This window comes from Chionomys nivalis, chromosome 1, assembly GCF_950005125.1.
Source record: "Chionomys nivalis chromosome 1, mChiNiv1.1, whole genome shotgun sequence".
Classification (NCBI taxonomy): Eukaryota; Metazoa; Chordata; class Mammalia; order Rodentia; family Cricetidae; genus Chionomys; species Chionomys nivalis.
Window position 1 is genome coordinate 68,007,537 of NC_080086.1, and position 24,950 is coordinate 68,032,486.

The 24,950-nt window shown below is 39.1% G+C and overlaps 1 protein-coding gene across 1 annotated transcript in view; it reads right to left on the bottom strand.

The window, feature by feature from the left end:
- Positions 1-24,950, bottom strand: part of M1ap (meiosis 1 associated protein) — an 83,215-nt gene that overhangs the window by 42,837 nt on the left and 15,428 nt on the right. Inside the window, exons 3-4 of the mRNA XM_057776476.1 lie at positions 24,218-24,403; positions 6,297-6,465 (exon numbers count right to left, since the gene is read on the bottom strand). Of these exons, the coding sequence (XP_057632459.1) occupies positions 6,297-6,465; positions 24,218-24,403 (355 nt within the window). The remainder of the gene's footprint in view (positions 1-6,296; positions 6,466-24,217; positions 24,404-24,950) is intronic.

Here is a 24,950-nt window from a genome sequence, read left to right on the forward strand (position 1 = left end):
AGACCTGATACCCTTTTATGGCCTCCACTATGAGCACTGAACACATATGTTAACTACAACATAAACAATAGTGTATATGTAACCCTAGGACTCAGAATTTGAGAGGAGGAGACAAGAGTCAGGAGTTCAAGGTTATTCTTGCCTGTATATTGAGTTCAAGGCCAGTCTGGGCTCTAGGAGACCCTGTTTCAAACAAACAAACAAACAAGAGAATAAGTAAAAGATAGACTATATGTTTGAGGCAGGACAAATAAACCTATATAACTGTGAAATTTCTGTATTTTACATGAAAGATATTGATTTTAATTAGGCTATAAAATGTTTAAAATAGATTTTAAGCCCTATGGTATTATGTTAACTCTAATTAGAGTTAGATTAGAGTGAGAATTAGATTGTAAAAAGACAAAAGATATGTAATGTAAGCCCTCCAGAGAAGCCACAAAAAATAACATGAATTATTTTTGTGAATTCAAATGTGAATTTGAAGATGAATCTCTAAATTATAATAGATAAAATAGAATTAAAATGCTTTTTCTGTTTTTTTGGAGGGGGGGCAGAGTCTCATTTTGTAGCCCTAGCTGGTCTGGAGTCCATTATGTAAATCATGTTGGCTTTGAACTCACAGAGATCTACCTCCCTCTGCCTCCTGAGTGCTGGGATTAAAGGCATGCACCACCACACCAAGCTAAATTAAAAAAAAATTATGTATATGCGTGTGTCTCTCAGTGTGTGTACTATGTGTATTCAGGTGTCTTTGGAGGCCAGAAGATGTTGTATTCCCTGGAGGGAGTTGCAGGTGGTTGTGAGTTGCCTGATGTGGTCACAGGGTCCTTTGGAAGAGTGCAAGAGCTTATAACATCTCGGCCATCTCTCTAGCCCCCAATTTAAAAAACATTTAAGGCAGACCCCTCAAAGGCAGGAAAGCAGGAGGAAAAAAGACCACAAAAATAGAGTTAATAGACAAAAAAATATACAACTGTAGACCTAAAACCAACCATATCAATACTTATGGTAATTATTAATGGAATATACATTACAAGTAAAACTTAGAAGTTATCAAAATGAATATAAAGATATGTTTATACAACAAGTTTACTTTACTTATCTTAATTAACTATTATTTTATTATTTATATTACATATTTATTTTTGTTTGTTTTTTGAGACAGAATCTCTCTGTGTAGCCCTGGCTGTCCTGGAGGTCACTCTGTAGATCAGGCTGGCCTCAAACTCAGAGATTCACATGGCTCTGTCACTGAGTGCTGGCCTGAAGCATTCGCCACCATTACTGGCTCAAATATACTTTAAATGTAAACACACAAATGGTGGCTTGAAAGTACATGTGTGAGAAAAGATGAATAAGAACCCAGGAGAAATGAAACATACATACACAGAAAGACCTGTGCATAGATATTGATACCAGCTTTATCCATGGATAAAAACTGGAAACCAAAGTGTCCCTTGAGACATGAATAGTTAAAACATAATACTTATGTAAAATATTACTACTCAACAATAAAAACAAATTAATTGATATAAACAATGTGGAAAAATCTCAGTATCTGAATGAAAAAGGTTAGACACAGAAGTATCTATTGTATGACTCTACTTATGTTAAATGTAATCGATGAGACTGAGCGCAGTGCGGTGGGAGGGGCCTTTTGAGCATGAGGGAAGCGTCTGTGTCTTGTCTGAGGTGATGGTTTGTAGGTGTACACTACTATGAAAACTTGTTGAGCTGTATGTGCTGAGCGGCTGTAACTTCCGGTGTGTAGATCATTCCTCAAGCTGGCAAGGTCAAACTTTTAAAATTTCAATTTTGAAACAACTTCAAATATTCGGCTAAATTCCTACTACTTTAAATTACAAAAGGGAGGTTGCTATTTCTCTTAGAGCATGGCTTCTCTTACTGAAACAAATGTCTGTCTGTGTTAAAAATCTTTAGGTAGCAAGAATAGCAGAGCTTCTAATTTAGTCTCAACGCCACAGGAAAATGACTTTAATGCAGTTATCAAAACCAAACTCGTCAAGCAGCTGTTCATTCTGGCCCGTTCTCTAAGACGCTGGAGTCTGACAACTGCTGGCAGTACAGAGGGGATGCCCAGTCCCCTACCTAGGTCTTTCTGGAATCTTCCAAGAAGCAATGAATCTCTATCTTCTTTGTTTGGATTGTTAACATTTGGTGTTTCCTGAGAAAACATATGGCTAGACTACCTTTGCAAGGGAGCTTGACATCGATCCCTGGTAAACTCTAGGAGGAAATTCTAAACAGATGGCTTGTGAGCACTTAGCAAAGGAACCTGATACCCTTGTGTACATGGCTGAGAAATGTAGGCTCGTTGGCAGCCTCGTTAAGTTGATTTCTAACTGGTTCAAGACTTATATACCCAATCAGTGCAGACGGTTGTCAACCTGGACAGATGCTGTCTAGATGCCAAAGGATATTGATCACTGCGGCCTTTTTAGTTTTGGCATATTTATTGCTTACCCATTCTTTATAAGGCGATCATAAAAATTTATTATATGCAAATGAAGACATACTATGTGTGTTCATGTAAGTTCCAAATGCTCAACGATAACCGGACAGCCACGGATTCTTTGTTTAATTTGAGATGTAGAATAGCATTACTAGCACTGATACGTCTGTGTGCTGTTCTCTGATCTTCAGAGGAGGCCTTGCCACGTTGAGTTTCCTTATCACTCTTTCCCCTTTAAAAACTAGTTTACTACTTTAAGTGATATCTTGTTGCTTTAATTTCCCTGAGCTTTGTGCAGAAGCATTACTTCCCTCCTCCCCTCCGCCTCACATTGTTCTACATGGCTACAGTTCATTCACTGTGATGCTCTGCTTCGGGAAGATGTCTCAAGTTCTGTATTCCACACAGCGGTGTTTTACTGGTTATAGGAGGCAGATTCTCTGATTCGTTCTCACTACATTTTCACGGCATCTTCTTACAAACAGAAATTCTGACTTTTAATATAGCGACACTATTTCAATGTCCTGTCATCAGCAGACTCTGTATCTCATTTGGGAAGAACTTCCTTCTTTTTCTCACCCACCGTCAGAAAATTCTTTTCTTACACATTTTCTTCCACAGGTTTCATCTTTCCTAGTTAGGTTTTTGACCCATTTAAAATGCTATACATTTTGTAAAGTAGAGATCCAATTTCCCCTTTTCCTGTAAAGAATGCTGATAGCTCTAGAATGATTGAGTAACTGCATTAATCTCTTTTCATTGCTTTTCTATGGCAGCCACACCACATATCAAGTTTTCATGTGACTTTCTACTTCTGGACTCAGTAATCCACTCCAGACAGAACAGATCATCTATTCCTGGGTCAGTATGATGCTATCTGTTATTTTTTGTAGTGCTGGGTGTAACACCCAGAGCATCATGCATGAAGCAAAGGATCTGGGGTTGGGCTGTGTGACAAGTCTCAAATTTTATGAATGATCTTTACACCTGATGAGGAACATCCTCAGTTTTAACACGCATCCATGCATGCACACGAGCACTTGAGCACACACACTTTCCATAGGATTAGCTCATCAGATTAGCAACCACAGCAAAAAAAAAAAAAAAGGGGGAGCTGGATTTCTGAGATGGGAATAGGAGGATCTTATCTTCCAGAGCAGCCTAGGTAATATGGAACTTAGGCTTTGGCAAAACAAAATAATCAAAACAAAACAAAATAAACAAAATGAAGCTGGGCATGGCAGTGCATACTTGTAATCCTAACATTCAGGAGGTTGAAGCAGGAGGATTACTGTAAGTTCATGCCAGTCAGAACTACATAGTGAGACCCTGTTTCAAAGAACAATAAAACAAACCAAGCCCAAACAAAATCAACCAAAATGCTCTGATAGGATTTTGACTGGAATCACATTAGCAGGTCAGTTTGGGGAGAACTGAATTCTATGATATCGAGTGTTTTATCTACCATCATGTTCCAATTCTGACTTCTTTAAGGAACACTAATGAAGCTTTAGGCATCCCCAAGAAGTACTATAATATATATCCCTGTTGAGATTTCTTTCTTTTTTTGAAAAATATGTATATATATATATGTATCTGTGAACATATGCCATATGTATATGGGTTCCTGAGGAAACAAGAAGAGGGCCTTGGATACTCTCGAGCTGTATTTAAAGGTGGTTGTAAACTACTCATAGTGAATGATAGGAAACCTGGGTTCTCTGGAAGAGCATTATCTTAGTTACTGTTCTATGGCTGTGAAGACACCATGACCAAGGCAACTCTTATCAAAGAAAACATTTAATTGGGGTCTTGCTACAGTTTCAGGGGGGTTAGTCCATGATCATTATGGTGAGAAGCAGACAGGCATGGCACTGGGGCATAGCTGAGAGCTTTATATGCTGATGCACAGGCAGCAGGCAGAGAGAAAGAGAAGGAGGGAGAGAAAAGGGAAGGAGAGAGAGAGAGAGAGAGAGAGAGAGAGAGAGAGCGCGAAGGAGAGAGAGAAGAGGAAGAGGGATGAAGGAAGGGAGAGAGAGAAAGACAGAGAGACGGAGAGAAAGAGAGAGACAGACAGATAGATACTAGGCTTGGCACTATCTTTTGAAACCTCAAAGCCTACTTCTAGTGACACACCTCCTCCAAAAAGGCCATACCTCCTAATGCTATCCAAACAATCCATCATGGGTGACTAAGCTTGCAAGTGTATGAGCCTATGGGGGCCATTTTCATTCACACCGCTACAAGCATCATGCACTCCTAACGGCTGAGTTCTCTCTCCAACCCCCCAAATTTATTTTTAAGGAGCAAGAGATCTAGCCCAGTGGTAGAATGCTTGTGCCTTGGTGCAAGGGTCAAGAGTTTGATCCCCAGCACTGCAGCAAATCGGAAAACAAGAAGAAAAAAATTAAAAAATCTTTACTTCCAGGTTGAATTAGCTCAAGGGGTAAAAAGCACTTGCTACACAAACCCAACAAGCTGAGTTTGATCCATGGAACATACTGAAAGATGTGGCATGCACCTGTAATCCCAGCATCCCAGGAGGCGCCCACAGGAGAGTCATCTGGAAGCTCGTACACCAGTTATCCTGCAGTACACAGGACAGCAGAAACCAGGGGCACCCTGCTTCAAAACCAGGTGGAAAGCTAAAAATGAACTCTAACTTCAACAAGCATGTGACCTCATGCACATACATGTGTGTAAACAGAATACTAATAACAAATAAGAAATAAAACAGTAACACACAAAAAAATCCCGAAAGAAGATAGCAGCATTACTCCCATTATCTGTGGCTCTTCTATGAGGCCAATCTTGGGTGCTAGAATTAGCAGAATTTCCTAGATCCTAAATTGATTAAAACCATTAGGAATTTGCTGTCGATACAGGGCTGGCTCACATGTAAAGAGAGAAAATAGGGTAAAGACAGCATACTGGTTTCCCTGTAAGAGTTTGTACCTATTTCTTGGGTACACACTTTTTTTTTGTTTTCTTTTAAGAGTGAAAGAGGAACAAAAATAGACAAAAAGCAGAAAAGAAGGAGCATGAGAACTATGCAAAAGTTTTATATTATGTTAGAGGAAAATAAAAAATTAGACAAATTCCACCTATGTAACATAAATGTGACAGAGGACAACTGAGGGACAATGTACAAAAATAAAAGTACTGTAATTGGGTTAGGGGAGGCTTCGAAGTTGAAAAGTATTATGATGGTCATATAATCTTTCTAGTAAAACAATAAATGGCTAGGGCTTGAAATTTTATCGGTAACAGGCATATTAAAAAGCACTACAAAGACTTCTCCTAACCTACCATTAATATCAGCACACGGCATTTATCTGTGCCAGGCACTGTTCTAAGTGCTTTATGTCACAAAATCTGAAAATTTGGGTCTCTCTTTCTCTTCATAGGTAGCCTAGGCTAGCTTCTATGTATGGACTTCTAATCCTACCTGTCTCCATCTTCCAGAAGTTTCAATTACAGGTATAGGTCATTATATCTTACTTTTTCCCTTTAAAAATGCTTGGTTTATGTATTTTATTTTATTTTTTGTGTGTGTAGGGCATGTTCCTTACATGTACATCTATGTACCATATGCATACCCAGCACCCATTAAGGCCAGAGAGGGCATGGGATCCCCAGAACTGGAGTTACAAACAATTGCAAGCCACCGTGTGGGTGCTGGGAACTACACCGGAATCCTCCATAAGAGCAAGTTATCTTAAGCACTGAGCTATCTCTCCAGCCCCAAATAAACATTTTTGAGGCAGGAAGAGTGCAAGGTCAAGACCAGCATGGGAAACAGCAAAAGCCCAATTCTTACCATCATTGCTGGGTTCTTCAATGGGAGATGGTGAGTCTCTATTTTCTTGGGTGTCTTTTGGGATCTCAACCACTTGCAGCCTTCTGACACAAAGTAGGTTTATATCCTTCAACCCTTCCTCCAGTTGTCTGATCACTTCTTTTCCAGGCTGAGAAGTCAGGATAGTAATCTAAAACGAAATCCATGAAAATAATGAATATGTTTGTTTTTCTTATATCCAGAGTGAGGAACATACAATTTATTCTGGAAGACTGTAGTAGGAGCTGCGGGCTGCGTTCCTGCCGCCCCAGCTCCTGGTCGCCTGGCTAGCTTATGCCCCGAAATAACAACACACAAACTGTATTCTTTTAAACACTGCTTGGCCCATTATATCTAGCCTCTTCTTGGCTAATTCTCACGTATTAATTTAGCCCATTTCTAATAATCTGTGTAGCATTCCAAGGTGCGCTTACCAGGAAGATTCTAGCCTACGTCCATCCTGGGTCGGAGCTTCATCGCGTCTGCCCTGGAGAGGAGAGCTATCGAGTCTGAGCTCACTTCCTCTTCCTCCCAGCATTCTGTTCTGTTTACTCCACCCACCTATGTTCTAACCTATAAGGGCCAAGCAGTTTCTTTATTTTTTAACCAATGACCTTCCTCCATCATTTCCCCTTTTTCTGTATAAACAAAAAAAAAGGAAGGCTTTAACTTTAACATAGCAAAATTACATATAACAAAACAGTTATCAAGTAAAAATTACAGTTACAATATTTATATCTACTTTATCTTTTATCATAACAAAGGAAAACAACTATAACTATCTATCTATTCTTCAACTCCATCAAAGACTCCAGAAGGATATAATATTACCTAAGTAAATGAGAAGTAAGCAACTTACAAAACTCTAGAAATCACAGAGACATCTCGCTGCCTGGACAGTCACCCAAAGTTCCTCTGTACCGTTGGGGCATCCATCTTCGGCCTACAGGCCCATAGTATCCAGAGACATTTCCATGAAGCAGGAAATTTCAAAGTCAGTTCAGTCACTATCTGCTGTGTCCTACAGAATGTCTTGCAGACTTCTTCATGAATCAGGAACCCCGAAAGATCATCTCACCTTTAGTCAAGTTCAGCAGTCCTCTCTCTGAGGGTTTTCTGTGTCCAGTTTATGCAATAGTCCAGGCAAGAGCAGTTTCTTGCCCAAATGGCTATCAAATTCCATAAGGATCCTCTTCTATGCCCATCTTCCTCTTGAAGTAGATTGGTGCTGCCAGGAGCAGACATGTCTCATTGTCATGAAAAACCCTAAGTTATTAAAACATTTAAAATGCCATATTCTATAATCTTTGAAAGATATGAAGAATGTCTATCTAAAATATATCTATGTACATCTAGAAAATCTTAACTAACATGACTACAAACTTGACTATTATGATTATCTATTAACAACCTATATACATTACATTTTTAAATGAACTACACAATCACAATACCTTAATCAAGATCAGAAATACATATACATATAACAAAACTGACCTTAAATTAATATCAGTAAACCAAGATTAATATCAATGCAAATTATTCACACCTATATCATATCCCCCTTTAAATGTAAAAGAACATTTATAAACAATATTTGGGAATATGGACGTAGTTATTTCTCTCCAAACTGCTTCCTGCTGAATGGGGGCGCTGTTAATTAGATATTTCAGGGTATAACCTGTGTGCTAGGTTCATTTCAGTTGTCAATTGAGTGAAGTAATTTTTTGAAAGTGTTCACAGCAACCTTTCAGGAGGGCGTGGTCTATCATACCATATCGGGATGGAAGCAATCCGCAGGGTGTCATCGTCTGTGAAAACAAAAGAAGAATCTCTTTTCCAAAGTATCATATCCTTAGATCCAAATTCTGAAGTCAAGGTATTTTCAAAATATCTATATTGGATTAGTTCAGTAGCATTTATAAACAAATATCTTTTTAGCAGCTGTTGCTCCTTCCTCAGCATTCAAACAATTCAAACAGAGCATAATAGCATACAGTATCAAAATTCTCTGTGTATTTTCCATCTTTGTGCGCTTCATTTTAACCTTTATTTCATTTATTTTCACTTTTATTTTTTGAGACACGTTCTCTGTATATCTTTGTCCTGGAATAACTCTGTAGATCAGGCTCTCCTTGAACTCTCAGAGATTTGTCTGTCTCTGCCTTCCAGGTATTGGGATTAAAGGTGTGTACTGCCACACCTTGAAGTCACAGAGGTCAACCTCCCTCTGCCTCCCAAGTGTTGGGATTAAAGGTGTGTACTACCACACCCAACTACCTCTTCCTTATTTTTGTTTTTTTTTTTACTTTAAGAACTTTAACTTTTAGCCTGCATATATTTTTAACACACTGTAAACCATTTAGAAATTTTCTTTGTCTTTGAATCTCTCTTTACTGTATCTCTCTCTCTTTTTCTGACCACATGAGCCTTTAAATTACTGAGCAATATGGGTAGGATTAATGCCCTGGCTTTGGTGGCTGGATCCAGCCCATTCCTTAGCTTTCCAGCCTCATGGCAGAGATACTACTGGAGCCATTTTTATTGCCACAACTCTGTGGCGTTTCAAAGTCCCTGCCAGCAAGCAAGTTGCAGCGTTCTGCTCACAGATTACACTCATTCGGACTGACTGCCTGAAAGAGTCAGAGTTTGCACTGGCAGGACAGACCAGAAAGCCAGCATTTTAAAACAGCACAACTTTTTTTCCTGCTATGGCTGAAAACAAACAAGCATGCAGCCAGCTTTTATCAATACCATTTAAGTGTTTAAGACATTTTAAGTCTCTGGTAGTAGCTATTGTGTTTAGTACAAAGAGAGAGATTTAAATATAATTTAAACTTCACTTGATCTTAGTTGACAGGTTAAGAATGGTACAAATAAAGTTTCACGTGACAGATTCCAATGAAACATACAGTCATCAGAAATCCTTTCCAGTAATCCCAGATAGTTTCTAGATGGTATCCAGACAGCGACCAGAGAGAAGCCATGCGCTCTGGTCTTTCTCTTATTCATCCTGGGTAAAAAACATTAAACACTGGTAGCATTTCCTCTGCTCAAAGTATTTTCTTTCAGAGGAAAGCAGAGGAACAGGGTACTGAGGTTCTCACACTACAGAAGCACTACATTTTAGAGAGCTCATCTCCCAGTGGAGTTTCCATGTTTTCCATTCTCAGATGTGATGTGGGACAATGGTCTATAGTCTGTCAATTATATTTTATTTATTTATTTATTTATTGATTGATTTTGGTTTTTCGAGACAGGGTTTCTCTGTGGCTTTGGAGCCTGTCCTGGAACTAGCTCTTGTAGACCAGGCTGGTCTCGAACTCACAGAGATCCGCCTGCCTCTGCCTCCCGAGTGCTGGGATTAAAGGCGTGCGCCACCATCGCCCGGCTGTCAATTATATTTTAAATAGATGCTGATTGGCCAGTAGCCAGGAAGGAAGCAGAAGCAGGACAACCAGACAGGAAGTAGAGGTAGGTCAATTAGAACAGGAGAATTCTGGGAAGAAGGAAGTCCTAGTCTGAGTCCTGACCCAGCCAAAGAAGAAGCAAGATATGGCTGCCTCGACGAATAAGGTACTAAGGCACGTGGCTAATATAGACAAGAATAATGGGCTAATATAAGTTATAAGAGTTACTAAGAAGCCTGAGCTAATGGGCCAATCAGTTTATAACTAATGTAAACCCCTGTGTGATTTCTTTGGGACTTAACGATTGCAGGAACTGGGCAGGACAGAAAACCAAAAGCCCTGACAACAGAATGGTAGAAAACTAAGACAGCACAGATGGATTCCCTGTTTTTTCAGTGTGGATCCAGAGAAACAATTTCATTTGACTCTAAAATGTATTTAACCCTTGACCAGTATGTTGGGCATGAAGACATATTAAGGCATTTGTGTATAATTAGGATCTTTTATACCATTGAAATGAATGTTTTCAATGATCAGTTTTGCCTTGGATCTTGAGACTCTGGAAGACAATTGTATACGCAATTATTTTTTATGTAGATATTTTTAATTAGCCAAGAGGGATGTAGGTCAAAGCACAATTGCTAGTACTATTTCTGAATGCTTTACTGTTGTAGAATAGTTTTCTGTTCACAGTAACCCTGAGAACTAGAGTTACAGATACTTATGAGCCACCATGGAGGTGCTGGGAACCAATACCCAGTCCTCTGGAAGAGCAGCCAAGGCTCTTAACCACTGAGCCATCTTTCCAACTCAAGTTCTTTATATAGTGTGAACATCCATTAACTGTCTGAAAGGATTTTCTCTGTGTCTTCACTCTGCTGATTCTCTCCCCTCTCCCCTTCTCTCGTCCCCTCTCTCTTTCTGAACAGGGTTTCTCTGTGTAGCACTGACTGTCCTGGAACTCGCTCTGCAGACCAGGCTGGTCTTGAGCTCACAGAGATTCCCTTGTCTCTGCTTCCTGAGTGCTGGGATTAAATGGAAGCGCCACCATCACCCTGATTTATTGTTTCTTTTGTGGAGCCAACGCTTTTAAATTTAATGCAGCCCCTTTATGTATTTTTATTATTGCTTGAGCTATTGGAATCCTATTCAGAAAATCATTGTATATGCCTCAAATGTTTCCCCTTAATTTTTCTCTTATAGTCTTATTGTTTTTGGTCTTACATAAAGGTCTGTGATGTCTTTTGAGTCTATTTTTGTAGAGGACAAGAGAAAAGGATTTGCTTTAGTCTTCTACACGTGTATGTACCAATTTCCCAGCACTGTTTCTCAGAAGGGCTGTCCTTACTACTATGCATGCAATACTCTGAGTGCTGTGAATATAGGTATGTATAACCAAGCCAGACAGTCCTGTGGGTGTGGTTTTATTTCAAGTGTCACTTGTTCACTGTGTATATCGAAGAGTTTTTTTAATATTTACTTATTTATTGTATACAATATTCTGTCTGTGCATATGCCTGAAGGCCAGAAGAGGGTGCCAGACCTCTTTACAGATGGTTGTGAGCCACCATGTGGTTGCTGGGAATTGAACTCAGGACCTTTGGAAGAGCAGGTAATGCTCTCAACCACTGAGCCATCTCTCCAGCCCTATCGAAGAGTTTTAAATTATTTTATTATTCTTTAGAAACCTGTTTGTTTTCTAATGAGAGATAGAAAGGGGGTGAACCCAATGGGAGAGGAAGCAGAGAAAAACTGGAAAGAGCAGAGGGATGAGAAATCGTAATCAGGATATATTATGTGAGAAAAAAAAATATTTTCAATAAAAGGGAGAAAAGAAACAATGTATAATTATATATAGCTATTTAGGTATCCTGTGGCCCTGCTAAGCTGATGCATAAGACTAGTCATTTCAATAATCCAGCCCTTGCCTATTCCTCCTGTGCTTTGGAAGCCAGTGAATATTGTTCCAGTCTGGTCATTCTAACAAATTTTACACTTTGAGAACCCTGGAGGGGAATTTTGATCATGGATCCTCCACTCAGAGCTCACTGGTGACTTTCAGAAGTTAAGCTATAGTGGAAACAATCATTTCTGTAGCTAGGAAGACAGTGGTGGAGAGACCTGCTTCTGCGATTTTATAGCTCTGTGACATTACGTGAGTTACTAAATTTCCCGAACCCCATTTTCCTCATCGTACAAGCAATGACTATTGTCACGAGGGCGGTGTCTGGCATGGAAGACCGTCAACATTTGCAGTTATGTACAGCTTCATGCTTTGTCGCTGTCTCCACGTCTTCATCCTTGTTTCCCTCCATCAGAGAGACACCAGAACACTTCTAACTTCATGTTTTGGACCCTAAGTGTGATGTCTGAGCCTCTCTGGCTCACAAGCTTCCAAACAGCCCACTGTCCCCTCATGGTTGTCTCTAGACAGAAGCCACCTGTCTTCTCAGTTACTGAGAACAACCACAAAGGAGAACACTTTGTCAGAGTGAACAGCCGCGGTTGTCATCTACCTTAAATTAGAATAAATAAAGGAAAAATTACCTAAACTACTAAAGTGCTTTTAGTAGCCCTTTACCTAAATATGCACACCACAAAACAAGACATGAATTCTATGTGGCTCTAGTTCTTATCATGCTGAAGTGAAATCCAATTTAAATTAAATAAAAGCAAATTATAATGTAGTAAATTTTAATAAACAGTATATTTATATATTTATATGACAAATGATACCATTTTGCTGAAGTAAAATGGCCATTGTTTATGTTGTGCAGTGTGTTTACAGTAGTGTGTCATATATTTGACTGATTTAACTTTATCACCATTTATTTTTATTTATAAAATCTTTGATAATAAAAAAAGAATCATTGTGTTGGTGCTGGGGAGATGGCTTGGCAGTTAAGAGCACTGGCTGCTCTTTCAAGAACTGGGCTCAGTTCACAACCCTCAGCAATTCCAGCATCAGGGAATTCAGAACCCTCTCTGGCCTTCTGGACACCAAGCATGCAAGAAATGCACTTATATATGTGCAGGCAAAACACCCATACATATAAAACAAAGTTTTTGTGTGTGTTTCTGAGATAGGGTCTTACTGTATAGCTCCGGCTATCTTAGAACTCAGTATATAGACCAGGCTGGCCTTGAACTCACAGAAATCTGGCTGCCTCTGCCTCCAGAGTGCTAGGATCAAAGGTCTGTGCCACCACATGTGGGGAGCTGCGGGCTGCTTCCCGCCTCCCAGCTCCTGGCCACCTGGCTAGCTTATGCCCCAAAATAACAACACACAAACTGTATTCTTTTAAACACTGCCTGGCCCATCATATCTAGCCTCTTCTAGGCTAATTCTCATGTATTAATTTAGCCCATTTCTAACAATCTGCGTAGCACCACTAGGTGCGCTTACCGGGAAAGATTCAGCATGTCTGACCTGTTGGCTGGCTGCATCGCATCTGGCTCTGAGAGGAGCTGCCCTGCATCTCAGCTCACTTCCTCTTCCTCCCAGCATTCTGTTCTGTTTACTCTGCCTACCTAAATTCTGCCCTATCAGATGGGCCAAGGCAGTTTCTTTATTGATCAATGAAATCCCACAGCAACCACACCCCACAATAAATAAATATTTTAAAAAATTGTTAAAAAACAAAAAAGTTAAAACATTAAAAAGAGTTGTCATATCATTTGGAATAACGGATTTACCATTGTATAATATTCTTTTTGCCCCTGATAACTTTGTGTACCTTGACATTTCTTTGCCTGAATTAATACAGCTCCTCTTGCTTTGACTGGTGTTTTTCTCTACACACTTGCTTTTAAGCTCTCTATATATTTCTATTTAATGTGGGCTTCTTATAACATAAATTATTTATTTTATTATTGGGGTGTGTGTGTATGTGTGCACGTGTGCGCGTGCACGCACGCACACGCATGCACATGTGTCATGGAGTAAGTATGGAGGTCAGAGGACAACTTTCAGTTGTTTTCTCTGTCTACTGCGGGTTTCAAGGATCCAGTTCAGGTTTTCAAGTTTGAGCAGGAAGAGTTTTTAGTGGTTGAGAAAATTCTAGTGCGGGTTTCTTGTAGACGAAACATAACCAAGTCTTTATTTTGATCCATTTTGACTTTCTCTACTTTTTACCTGGGGCTCCTAGGTCACTGACGTTAAGTAACTAGTGACACTGTGGCACTGACCTACACTGTCACCACTGTATGTCTGTCACACATGCCTTTTTTCCTGTTTCACCCCCTTCCTCCTTTCCTCTCTTTCTCTTTTTTCTCTGCAGGGATAGAACCTGGCCTTTTTACATGTTTGGAAAATGCCCTGCCTTGAGCCATACTGCCATGCTTCTAATGATTTTAGTTAAGCAGCTCCTATGATTTTATTTTCTTTCCAATTTTTAGCACATTGGCTGTACTTTTTTTTTAACTTTATAAAGTAGTCATCCAAGAGCTTGTAACATATACTCATGACTAATCCAGGTCCACTCTCAAATAACACTACTATGTTACGGGAAGTATAAGCATGCTACAGAAATAATTTTGAGCCAGGCATGGTGAATCAGAAGTTCAAGACCACCCTCAGCTACACAGCAAGTGTGAGGCCAGCAGGGGCCATGACTCTCAAACATGCAATAACTATTTTAATTTCCACCCCTCTTTCACATCACTGCTGCCACCTTCTCACTGACTTATAAACATAAGTGTGTATGCACGACCAGCATGCTGTTGCTGTCATTTTGAACACAATGTTACCTGTTTCATGAGTTAAGACTAGGAGAAATGCCTTCATTTATCTTCACAGTTCTTCTTTGATACGTTTTACTTTTCAGGTATAGATACACATTTATAACCGGTATTATCCTCCTTCTCTTTTCCCCACACAAAGATAATTTCTCACAAATTGTAGTTCGGTGAACTCTTTTAATCTAGCTATTTTATTCTCCCCTCTTCTTTTCTTGAATGGTTTTGGAGACGTTGAATAGAACCCTTGTGCTCCCACCCCTTTCCCTCCCTGTTAGTTCTCTTCATTCCACAGGACAGTCTGCTTCTACTTTATGACTTTATGTCATATATACATATGATTTTATCTGTCTGTATAAAATCTGGGATCCACAAATGAGAAAATGTGACTTTTGTCCTCCTGGGTCTGACTTAATTCACTTAATTTGATATCTTCTTGTTACATCCATTTTCTGCAAATGACGCAATTCATTTTTCCTTCTCATTGAACAAAATTCCATTGTGCACATAAACCACATTTCCATCCATTCCTCTGTTGAGAGACATCCAGACTGACTCTATAGCTTAGCTATTATAAATAATGCTACAATAAGCATTGCTGTAGACTATCTTTGTGGTATATTGCTTATTTGTATGTTTCATGATTTCATTTAGGAGTTAGGAGTTTGTGCCTTCTTTGATTTATTACTCCAAGTTCAATGCCCCATACATATGTAACACACAATCTATATCATATATTATATACCATTAGTCAGGACTTCTTCCTTGAGAGGATGGGTTTTGAATTCCTCCTTTCCCTCTGACGGATCTGTGGGTACGCAGTGTCCTAGTGGATAGTGGAGAGCAAACCACCTTTTGGGTTGAGTTTTGCTGAGTGGCCAGTAGGTGTCAGGATTTTCTCATTTTTTTGGTCCCAGGCCTCCACATGGACTAGAATTTTGGGTAGTTTCCACCTGGTAGTGTTTCATGTGTACTGGAAGATTGAATTTCCCAAGCTTGGTTTGTTGCACATTCTTATTATGTAAATTGGGTTTCTGTTTTTTTTTTTTTGAAGCAGAGCATTTTAAAAATTATTAGGACAAAGTGACAACTTCCAACTTCTTCACATGTGAACTGGAAATGGGAAGTTCCACACTATTATTTTTCAAGTCATCTGTTTGCAGCCAGAGGTCACCAAAACTGAGACTATTTTAGCTACTCACAAACGTACTCATAGAACATCCACCCACTACTTATTTAAGATTATTTTAAGATTGTCTCAGCCTGGAGCCAGATTAGCATCGATTTTGACATTTGCTAATTCCAAGAAAATTTAGTCAATTTGAGTCAAAATTTGATTAAAGACCAATATTTCTCAGAAAATTGGGAATCAGTCTACCTCAAGGCCCAGCCATACTACTCTTGGGCATATACCCGGATGACCATTCCCCATCCTACCATAAGGATACCTGCTTAACTATCTTTATAGCTGCTTTATTCATAACAGCCAGGAACTGGAAACAACCTAGATTTCCCTCAATTGAAGAATGGATAAAGAAAATGTGGTTCATTAAACAATGGAATGTTATTTGGCTGTTGAAAACAATAAAATTTTCAAGCAAATGGATGGAACTAGAAAAAAAAATCATCCTGAATGAGGTAACCCAGAAGACAAGCATGGTACATACTCACTTATAAATGGACATTAGTTGTTAAGTAAAGAATAATGACACAATCCACAGGCCCAGAAACGCTAAGTAACAAAGAGGGCTCATGTGGGTGGGGGCATGGATCTTCCTGGAAAGGGAAATAGGATAAATTTTGTAGGGGAACATGGGGCAAGTAGAGATGCGAACAGTAGGGTTCAGGATGGGAGGAGATGAAGGGAGAGAATTTTGGGAGAGATGACTGGAATTGGGGGACATCCAGGGAGGCAGTGTAGAAAACCAGTGCATTGGAAACCCCCCATAATCTACAAGAGGGACGCAGTGAAGTCTCCTAGTAATGGGATCCAGAGCCTGAACTGGCCATCTTCTATAATCAGACAAGGCTCCCCGGAGTGGGATTGGGACATAACCCAGCTATAAAACCTTCAGCATACATTATGTCCTGCCTGCAAGACGTGTTGGGGTAATGGTGGTGCAGAACTTACAGGAGTGGCCAACCAATGACTGGTCCAACTTGAAGCCCATGCCATGAGAATCCTACACCTAACATTGCTTGGACAGCAGGATCCAGAAGGAGGATATCCCAGAGACCCAAGGCAGGACCAATACAACTGGCAAAAGACGTCAGTGAAATGGTTCCTAATGATATTTTGCTATATTCATATTATAAGTGCCTGGCCCAATTGTCATTAGAGAGGCTTCCTCTGGCAGCTGATAGGGGCAGATGCAGAGACACACAGCTAAACACCAGGTGAAACCACGGGCAGCCTGAAGAAGAGGGAGGAGGAAGGGCTGTAGGAGCCAGAGGGGTCAAGAACACCACGAGAGCCCGGCGGTGGTGGCGCACGCCTTTAATCCCAGCACTCGGGAGGCAGAGGCAGGCGGATCTCTGGGAGTTCGAGGCCAGCCTGGTCTACAAGAGCTAGTTCCGGGACGGACACCAAAGCTACAGAGAAACCCTGTCTCGAAAAAAACCAAAAAAAAAAAAAAAAAAAAAAAGAACACCACAAGAAAACAACCCACAGAATCAAGTAAACGGGGCTGATAGGGGCTCACAGACACTGAAGAGACTATCAAGCAGCCTGTGTGGGTCTGAGCTAGGTGCTCTGAATGTCCGAATGTCCATTAAGGCGTGTAGCTCGGTCCCTACACGTTCTTGTAGGGTCCCTAACAGAATGAGTAGTAGGTAGCTCTGTTTCTTTTGCCTGCATTTGGGACCCTTTCTCTCCCACAGAGTTGCCTCTTCCAGCCTTGATATGAGGGTTTGTGCCTAATTTTGGTTGATATCCCTAGGAATCCTGCTCTTTCCTTTCTCCTTTCCTTTCCTCTCCTCTCCTCTCCTCTCCTCTCCTCTCCTCTCCTCTCCTCTCCTCTCCTCTCCTCTCCTCTCCTCTCCTCTTTCTTTCTCTCTTTCTTTCTGGAAATGGAGAAAGGGATCTAGTGGGGCAGAGGGGCACTTGGAGGAGTAAAGGTAGGGATAACTGTGGTTGGGAAGTGGTGTATGTAAAGAATAAAAATAAAAAAATTTAAAAATCTGATAAAAGACAATTTCATTGAAGAGGCTCCTCATGGAGTTTGTTAGCCATTTGGACAAGAAACTGCTCTTTCCTGGACTGCTTGATGTTATTTATGCTGTATGAATTGGACATGCAGGGCCCACAGAGAAATGACTGCTGAACTTCCTAAAGGTGAGACCGTCCTTCAGGGTTCCTGCTTCATGAAAGAGTCTGCCAGACATTTTGCAAGACACAGAAGAAAGCAACTGATAAACTTTGCAATTACAAGGTAGAACAGATCTTCAAATTTCCTGCTTCATGGAAAAGTGGACCTGTAGGCTGAAGATGGATGCCCCAATGTTATAGAAGAACTTTGGGTGACTGTCCAGGCAACAAGATGTCTCTGTCAATTCTAGGGTTTTGGAAGTTGCTTACAATGAACTTCCTTTAACTTAGGTAATATTATATGCTCCTGGGGTCTTTGATGGAGTTGAAGAATAGATAGTTATAATTTCCTTAGTTATGATAAAGATAAAGTAGATATAACTATTGTAACTGTAATTCTTGTTTGATACCTGTTTTCTTTTATGTAATTTTACTATGTTAAAGTTAAAACCTTCCTTTTTATCTAAACAGAAAATGAAAAATAGTGTGGGAAGTCCTTCTATATACGTATTGCTTTTATTGGTTAACAAATAAAGAAGCTGCTTTTGGCCAATGTCTTAACAGAATATAACAAGACTGGAAAAGATATATATATATATAGAGAGAGAGTAGGTGAAGTCAGGGAGAAGCCATGGGGCTGCCAGAGGAGAAAGATGTGAGCCACTAGCTGGAACCTTGCTGGTAGGCCACAAGCCTCACAGTGAAACATAAAATAATAGAAATGGGTTATTTAATACATAAGAGCTAGCTAGCAATATGCTTAAGTGATTGGCCAAGCAGTGATTTAAATAATATAGTTTCTGTGTGATTATTTTGAGTCAGGGTGGTCAGGAAATGAACTAGCAGTCTCCATCAACAGAAGATTTTCCCACAGGGGATGTTAAATAGCCCTACTATGTGTCAGTATTTTGTAATTTAGCCATTGGAAATGATACATAAGCAATTTCCTGAATCTGTAGTTTACCATTACATGGACAACATTTGACTATACTTTAGAAAGAATGTTTGAAAAGTAAAGAAAATTTTGCCTTGGTGGGGATTACAAATTGCTCCTGAAAAAAAATATAAAGAGGAGATTCTATTAAGTATTTAGGTTATAAAATAGGTTTACAAAAACTAGACCCCAAAAGGTGCAAATTAGGAGAGATCTATTGAAGACTCTTAATGACTTCCAAAGATTGCTAGGAGACATTTCCCACATTACTGGGATAGGTCCTGATGACCTGATTAATTAAAAAAACAAACAACAACAACAAAAAAAACTTAGATGGTGACAAGGACTTGAACAGCCCCAGGGAATTACCAGTTGAAGTGAGAGAGAATTGACTTTGATTGAAGAGAAATTACAGAAGGTACATGCGGATCATGTAAATCCGAAACTTAACTGCATCTGGTCATATTACCCTCCAAATATTTCCCTACAGGAATTTTAATGCAGAGGGTAGATATTATTTTGGAGTGGATTTTTTTTACCACATAAACCGAGTAAAAAATTAAAAACTTATGTGGAAAAGGTCTCTGAGTCAATTCAAAAAGGAAAACTAAGACCTCGTCAATTAGTGGGAATAAACCCAGCAGAAATTATAGTACCTTTTAATAATGATGAAATTGACAAATTATGGGAAGAAAGTGAACCCTGGCAAAGAGCTTGTAGTAATTTTTTGGGACAGATTATCAAAAACTATCCCAAAAGCAAGAGAATTAAACTTATAAAGAGAACTAACTGGATCCTTCCTCACACTGTACAGGACACACCAATAACTGGAGCCTCTACAGTCTATACTGATGCAAATAAATCAGGAAAGGCAGGCTACAAATCAGAAAATTTAAGTAAAGTGGATTAAAGCCCCTATGATTCTGTTCAAAATCAGAATTAGATGCTATTCTTATGGTACAAAGGAATTTTAAAGAATCTCTCAACATAGTTAATGATTCACAATATTCAAAAAGATTTTTTTGCATATTGAAACTGCTGAATTTATATCAGTGGATATAGAATTGATTATATTATTTATTTAGTTACAAGATATAATCAGGAATAGGAATTATTCCCATATACATAACACACATCTGATCCCATATAGGTCTGCCAGGTCCTCTAGCACAAGGTAATGCAGAAATCGATCAATTATTGATTGGAAATGGCTGAAGGCCTCCAAATTTCATTAAAAAAATCATGTCAGGGGGCTGGAAAGATGGCTCAGAGATTGAGAGCACTGGCTGCCCTTCTAGATGTCCTGAGTTCAATTCCCAGCAAGCATATGGTGGCTCACAACCATCTGTAATGAGATCTGGCACCCTCTTCTGGCATGCAGGGGTACATGCAGGCAGAGCACTGTATACATAATAAATAAATAAATCTTTTTAAAAAATCATGTCAAAAGCAAAGGTTTACAAAAAGACTTTTCTATCACAAGGCAAAAAAACCAAGGAAAGTATAAGGAAATGTCCTACTTGTTCTTTATACAACCAAACACCACTACCTGGAGGAAGTAACCCAAAGGGTACTCAAAGGAGTAAAATCTGGCAGATGAATGTGTTCCATTTTTTTTTAATATTTATTTATTATGTATACAATATTCTGTCAGTGTATGTGCCTGCAGGCCAGAAGAGGGCACCAGACCTCATTACAGATGGTTGTGAGCCACCATGTGGTTGCCGGGAATTGAACTCAGGACCCTTGGAAGAGCAGGCAGTGCTCTTAACCGCTGAGCCATCTCTCCAGCCCATGTGTTCCATTTTGTAGAATTTGGAAAACTAAAATATGTACAACACACCATTGATACCTATTCAGTTTTTTAATGGGCAACTGCCTTGAGTTGGAAAAGGCTGATTTGGTAATTACACATTTGCTACAAGTTATGGCCATCAAGGGTATACCTGTACAAATAAAGACAGACAATGCTCCAGCACATGTCTATAAGAAAATGAAAGTTTTTGCTTATTATAATATAAAGCATATTACAGGTATACCACATAATACTACAGGAAAGTTATAGACAGATCAAATTGAACTCTAAAGGATATGTTAAATAAACAGAAAGGGATGATAAATACCCCTAGGAATAGACTGAATAATGTTTTATTAACTTTGAATTTTATAAATGCTAATGAGAAAGGAACAACAATGAGAGACATTGGACAGTAGAAAAGAAACTACAGAATTAAATCAGTTGATATACTTTTAAGATGTACTGACCTCAGAATGGAAACCAGGACATGTATTACATTGGGGAAGGGGTTTTGTTTTTGTTTCCACAGAAGAAGAAAAGTTATGGATACTATCAAAATTGATAAATATTAGATTTGAACAAGAGACACCTCTTAATGGGAAGAGATGATAGTTCATCTAACAGCATGGTTCTTTAATCTAAACTAACCTATAAAACTAACAAAGGCTTTTCATTTGATCAAATATAACTTGTCAAAAGAGCATCTCAACCAGAATTAGGGTTGGGGAAAGGTTTTGTTTTTTTCTTTTCAGGAGAAGAGAGGCATCCAGCTCAGGAATCTGAAGACCACTGGACAAATGAGACAAGCAAAGAAAAAGGAAAAATCATCCAGAAAATAATGTCTCAAGAAAAAGGACAAATCATGGAGAAAAAAATGTCTCAAGAAAAAGAGTAATTGGCTTATTGGTATATCACATTTCCAACAGGTTAAAATTTCCTAAATGTTTGTTTCTTCTATTCTCTACAGACATATAATGCAAATGGTCTTTCTGTGGTCCCAGTCAAATTAAAGATTAAAGCTGGCTCTGGAGTTGGAGTGTGGCTCTTCTCTAAACCCAAGCATGCTTATTAAAGTGAAAGCCAAAATCTCTGTCTCATGTCAGAAGAGTCACCTGATGTGACAGAAGAAAACAAATATTTAAGGATTATTTTATTGCCACTAATCTCATAATCCTTTGGTTTTATATCAACTCTTTAACAGCTTTTCTTAAGGTATTTATATATATATATATATATATATATATATATATATATATATATATATATATAAACTTTTTGTCATGGTATGAATGGTCATATAGAGTACTAACTAATTCTAGAAAAATGTTTCATCTACCTTTCTGTACATAGTTTCAGGTTTGAGTTTCTATCAGTCTTTTGTAGTGAACTATGAGCATGTCTAACAGCGACTTCTGTAGTCTCCAAAGAGGATGGATCCTCACAATGACAATTCATCCAGGACTCTGATAACACCACTAAGCTGAAATACACCATTTAAGATTGGTTTTGGACTACAAACTGCTCAGAACAATTTCGAGGTGGCTGGCTGAGATGATCCAGCCTTACAGACTGCTCTAGCCAGGACTTGAGAGTAGCCCTGCACTTTTCTAATTATGCAGAGCCTGGACAACAAATGATACAGCCACCTCTCCCAGGACTCAATGGTTAACCCAAATTTTTCTGTTCAGGATCCCCTAAATATACCTTCATCCCCAGACAGCAGGAAGTAAATTTAAAAATACAACGTCCACATTCCCAAGAGGTGGGGTGTTGGGTTTTGGTTGTTTAATGGGTTATGGATATTTAACATTACTTAGGGGGTTTGGTTACCAGTTGTTATTGATTATGGCCAGGAGAAAAGTTGAACAAAGGAGATTAGATTCTCCTTTGAAAAACAGGGGGGAATATAGATATGATAGGATAAAAAAGTAAATTATTGAATTTACTTTTAAAAAGTAACTAGTAGTTTTATACTGGATTGGATTTTATACAATTTATATAGATACAAATTTTGTATATTTGATATTATTATTTTGTTAGAACATACTGTACATCACTTCTACTCTAGTTCAAGCTATTGTACCTATATAACTCATTTAACAATGTAATGTAAATTTCTAGTCTTGAAAATTATTATTACCAGCTGTTTAGGATAATAAGGAAATACAGGTTAGTAATTAATCACCTATTATAAATGAACTTGTAGTCACATTAAGTATGTTTTCAAGGTCAAACAAAGATATATTTTAGATAGACAGGTTATCTTCAAACACTTCAGAGATCTACAGACTATGGCATTTAAGGTGTTTTTAATAACATAGTTTTTTTTTTTGTTTTTTTTTTTTTTTTTTTTTTTTTTGATAATGAGACATGCCTGCTCCTGGCAGCACCAATCCACTTCAGAGAAGATATCAAGCACTGAAGAACTACACAAGGAGTTTACTTTCAAAAGTAAGCCATTGGGCAAGAACATGCCTTTGCCTTGACTGCTGACAGTATGCTGTCCTTATTGGACAAGCAGGACACAAAACAAAGTGACTACCAAACACTGTCAAGACAAGGAGGGAGAGCCCTTCAGAATATCCTGCTTCACAGAAAAGTCTGTTGATATGCTAGGCCTGTAGGCCAAAGATGGATGCCCCAACTTTACAGTAGAACTTCAGGTGACTGTCCAGGAAGACAGCGTTTTTGTCATTACTCACAGTTTTTGGAACTTTCTTACTTGCACTTCCTGCTTACTCAGTTAATATTACTTCCTTCTTCGGTCTCTGAGAGAGTTGAAGACTAGATAGTTACAGTTACAGTTTTTCTTGTTTACCAGACACAGAAAACAAGTTACAATAGAAAGTAAATTAGGTACAAGACTTTGGACTCACCACAATAGGATAGATATGGAGTATTTTCTCTGAATTCGTCAAGTGCAAATGGACTAGACATTGTTGATGTATTTATTGCCTGTATATATTGTATATAATTATTGTACTTACTATATATAGTTTTTCTTATATTAGTTATAGCCTTCTTTATCATTTTAGACAAAAAAGGGGAAATGTAGTGATATTTCATTTGTATTTTAATAAATAAAACTTGCCTAAAGAACAGAACACAAAAGAGCTACACTAGTCAGCCATACAGGCCAGGCAGTGATGACACACACCTTTAATCCCAGCAGCCACACTAGTTAACCATAGAGGCCGGGTGGTGGTGAAGCACGCCTTTAATCCCAGCACTAGAGAGGAATATAAGGCAGGATGAGACAGGAACTTGCTCTTTTTTAGTCTGAAGATTTCATAGAGGTAAGAGCTCTCTAGTGGTTTGGCTGCTGCTTTGCTTTTCTGATTTTCAGGTTGAACCCCAATATCTTTCTCTGGGTTTGTATTATTCATGCTAAACAGTTCCCAGTGCTTGACTGGGCAACTTACAACTGCATATAACTCCAGGTCTGAGTATCCAACACACACGTAACACAACACGCAAACACACACACACATGTGCATGCGTGTGCTCATGCATATGCACATGCACAGAAAAAAAAGGATAAAGTACTGAGGAGAAAAGAAAAAAAGGACTGAACTCATTATGGTTCATGGGAAAGGGAAATAATCTTTTACTTGCAGGTAGCTGAACATTTAGCCAACATAAGGATAATAAATATGAAACGCCTACACAGATGGAAATGGGAAAATGGCTTAGTGCCCCAAAGGCAGCATCACTTACCTCCAGGGAAGTACTGGGCTGAGTAGCACTGGTGGCCGTGTATCTGCTGAACTGTTTGAACTGTTGGAGCCCATCCTCTACAGCCAGTGGCAGTAAGGTATGATGGGGTCTGTAACAACCTTCTACCTGCAGCATGCGCAGCTCTGAGATGCAGGTCTGCAACCTAACGAAGTTCCCTCTCACTTGCTGCAGAGAAAAGGGAATCAAAGACACAAATCTTTAGTAACCCAGTATGCTGGCTAGCTTCTGTCAAATCAACACAGACTTGAGTTACCTGGGAAGAAGAAACCACAATCGAGGAATTGCTTCCCTCACATTGGTCTATTAGCTTGTCTATGTGGCATTTTCTTGATTAACGATTGATGTAGGAGGGCCTAGCCTCCTATGGGCTGTAGCTGGACTGGCAGCTCTGAGTTGTGTAAGGAATTAGGCTGAGAAAGCAAGGGGAGCAAGTCAGTAAGGAGCTTTCCTCCTAAACCAGGGAGTGGTGGTACACCCCTTTAATCCCAGCACTTGGTAGGCAGAGGCTAGTAGATTTCTGAGTTCAAGGCCAGCCTGGTCTACAGACTGAATTCCAGGGCTACACAAAGAAACCGTGTCTTGAAAATCAAAACAACAAAAAGAGCTTTAGATTCCCTGAAGTGAAGTCTGGCAATTGAACTAGGGTCCTCTGAAAAAGCAGTGCATGCTCTTAACTTGTGAGCCGTCTCTCCACCCCAACACTGTGTTTCAT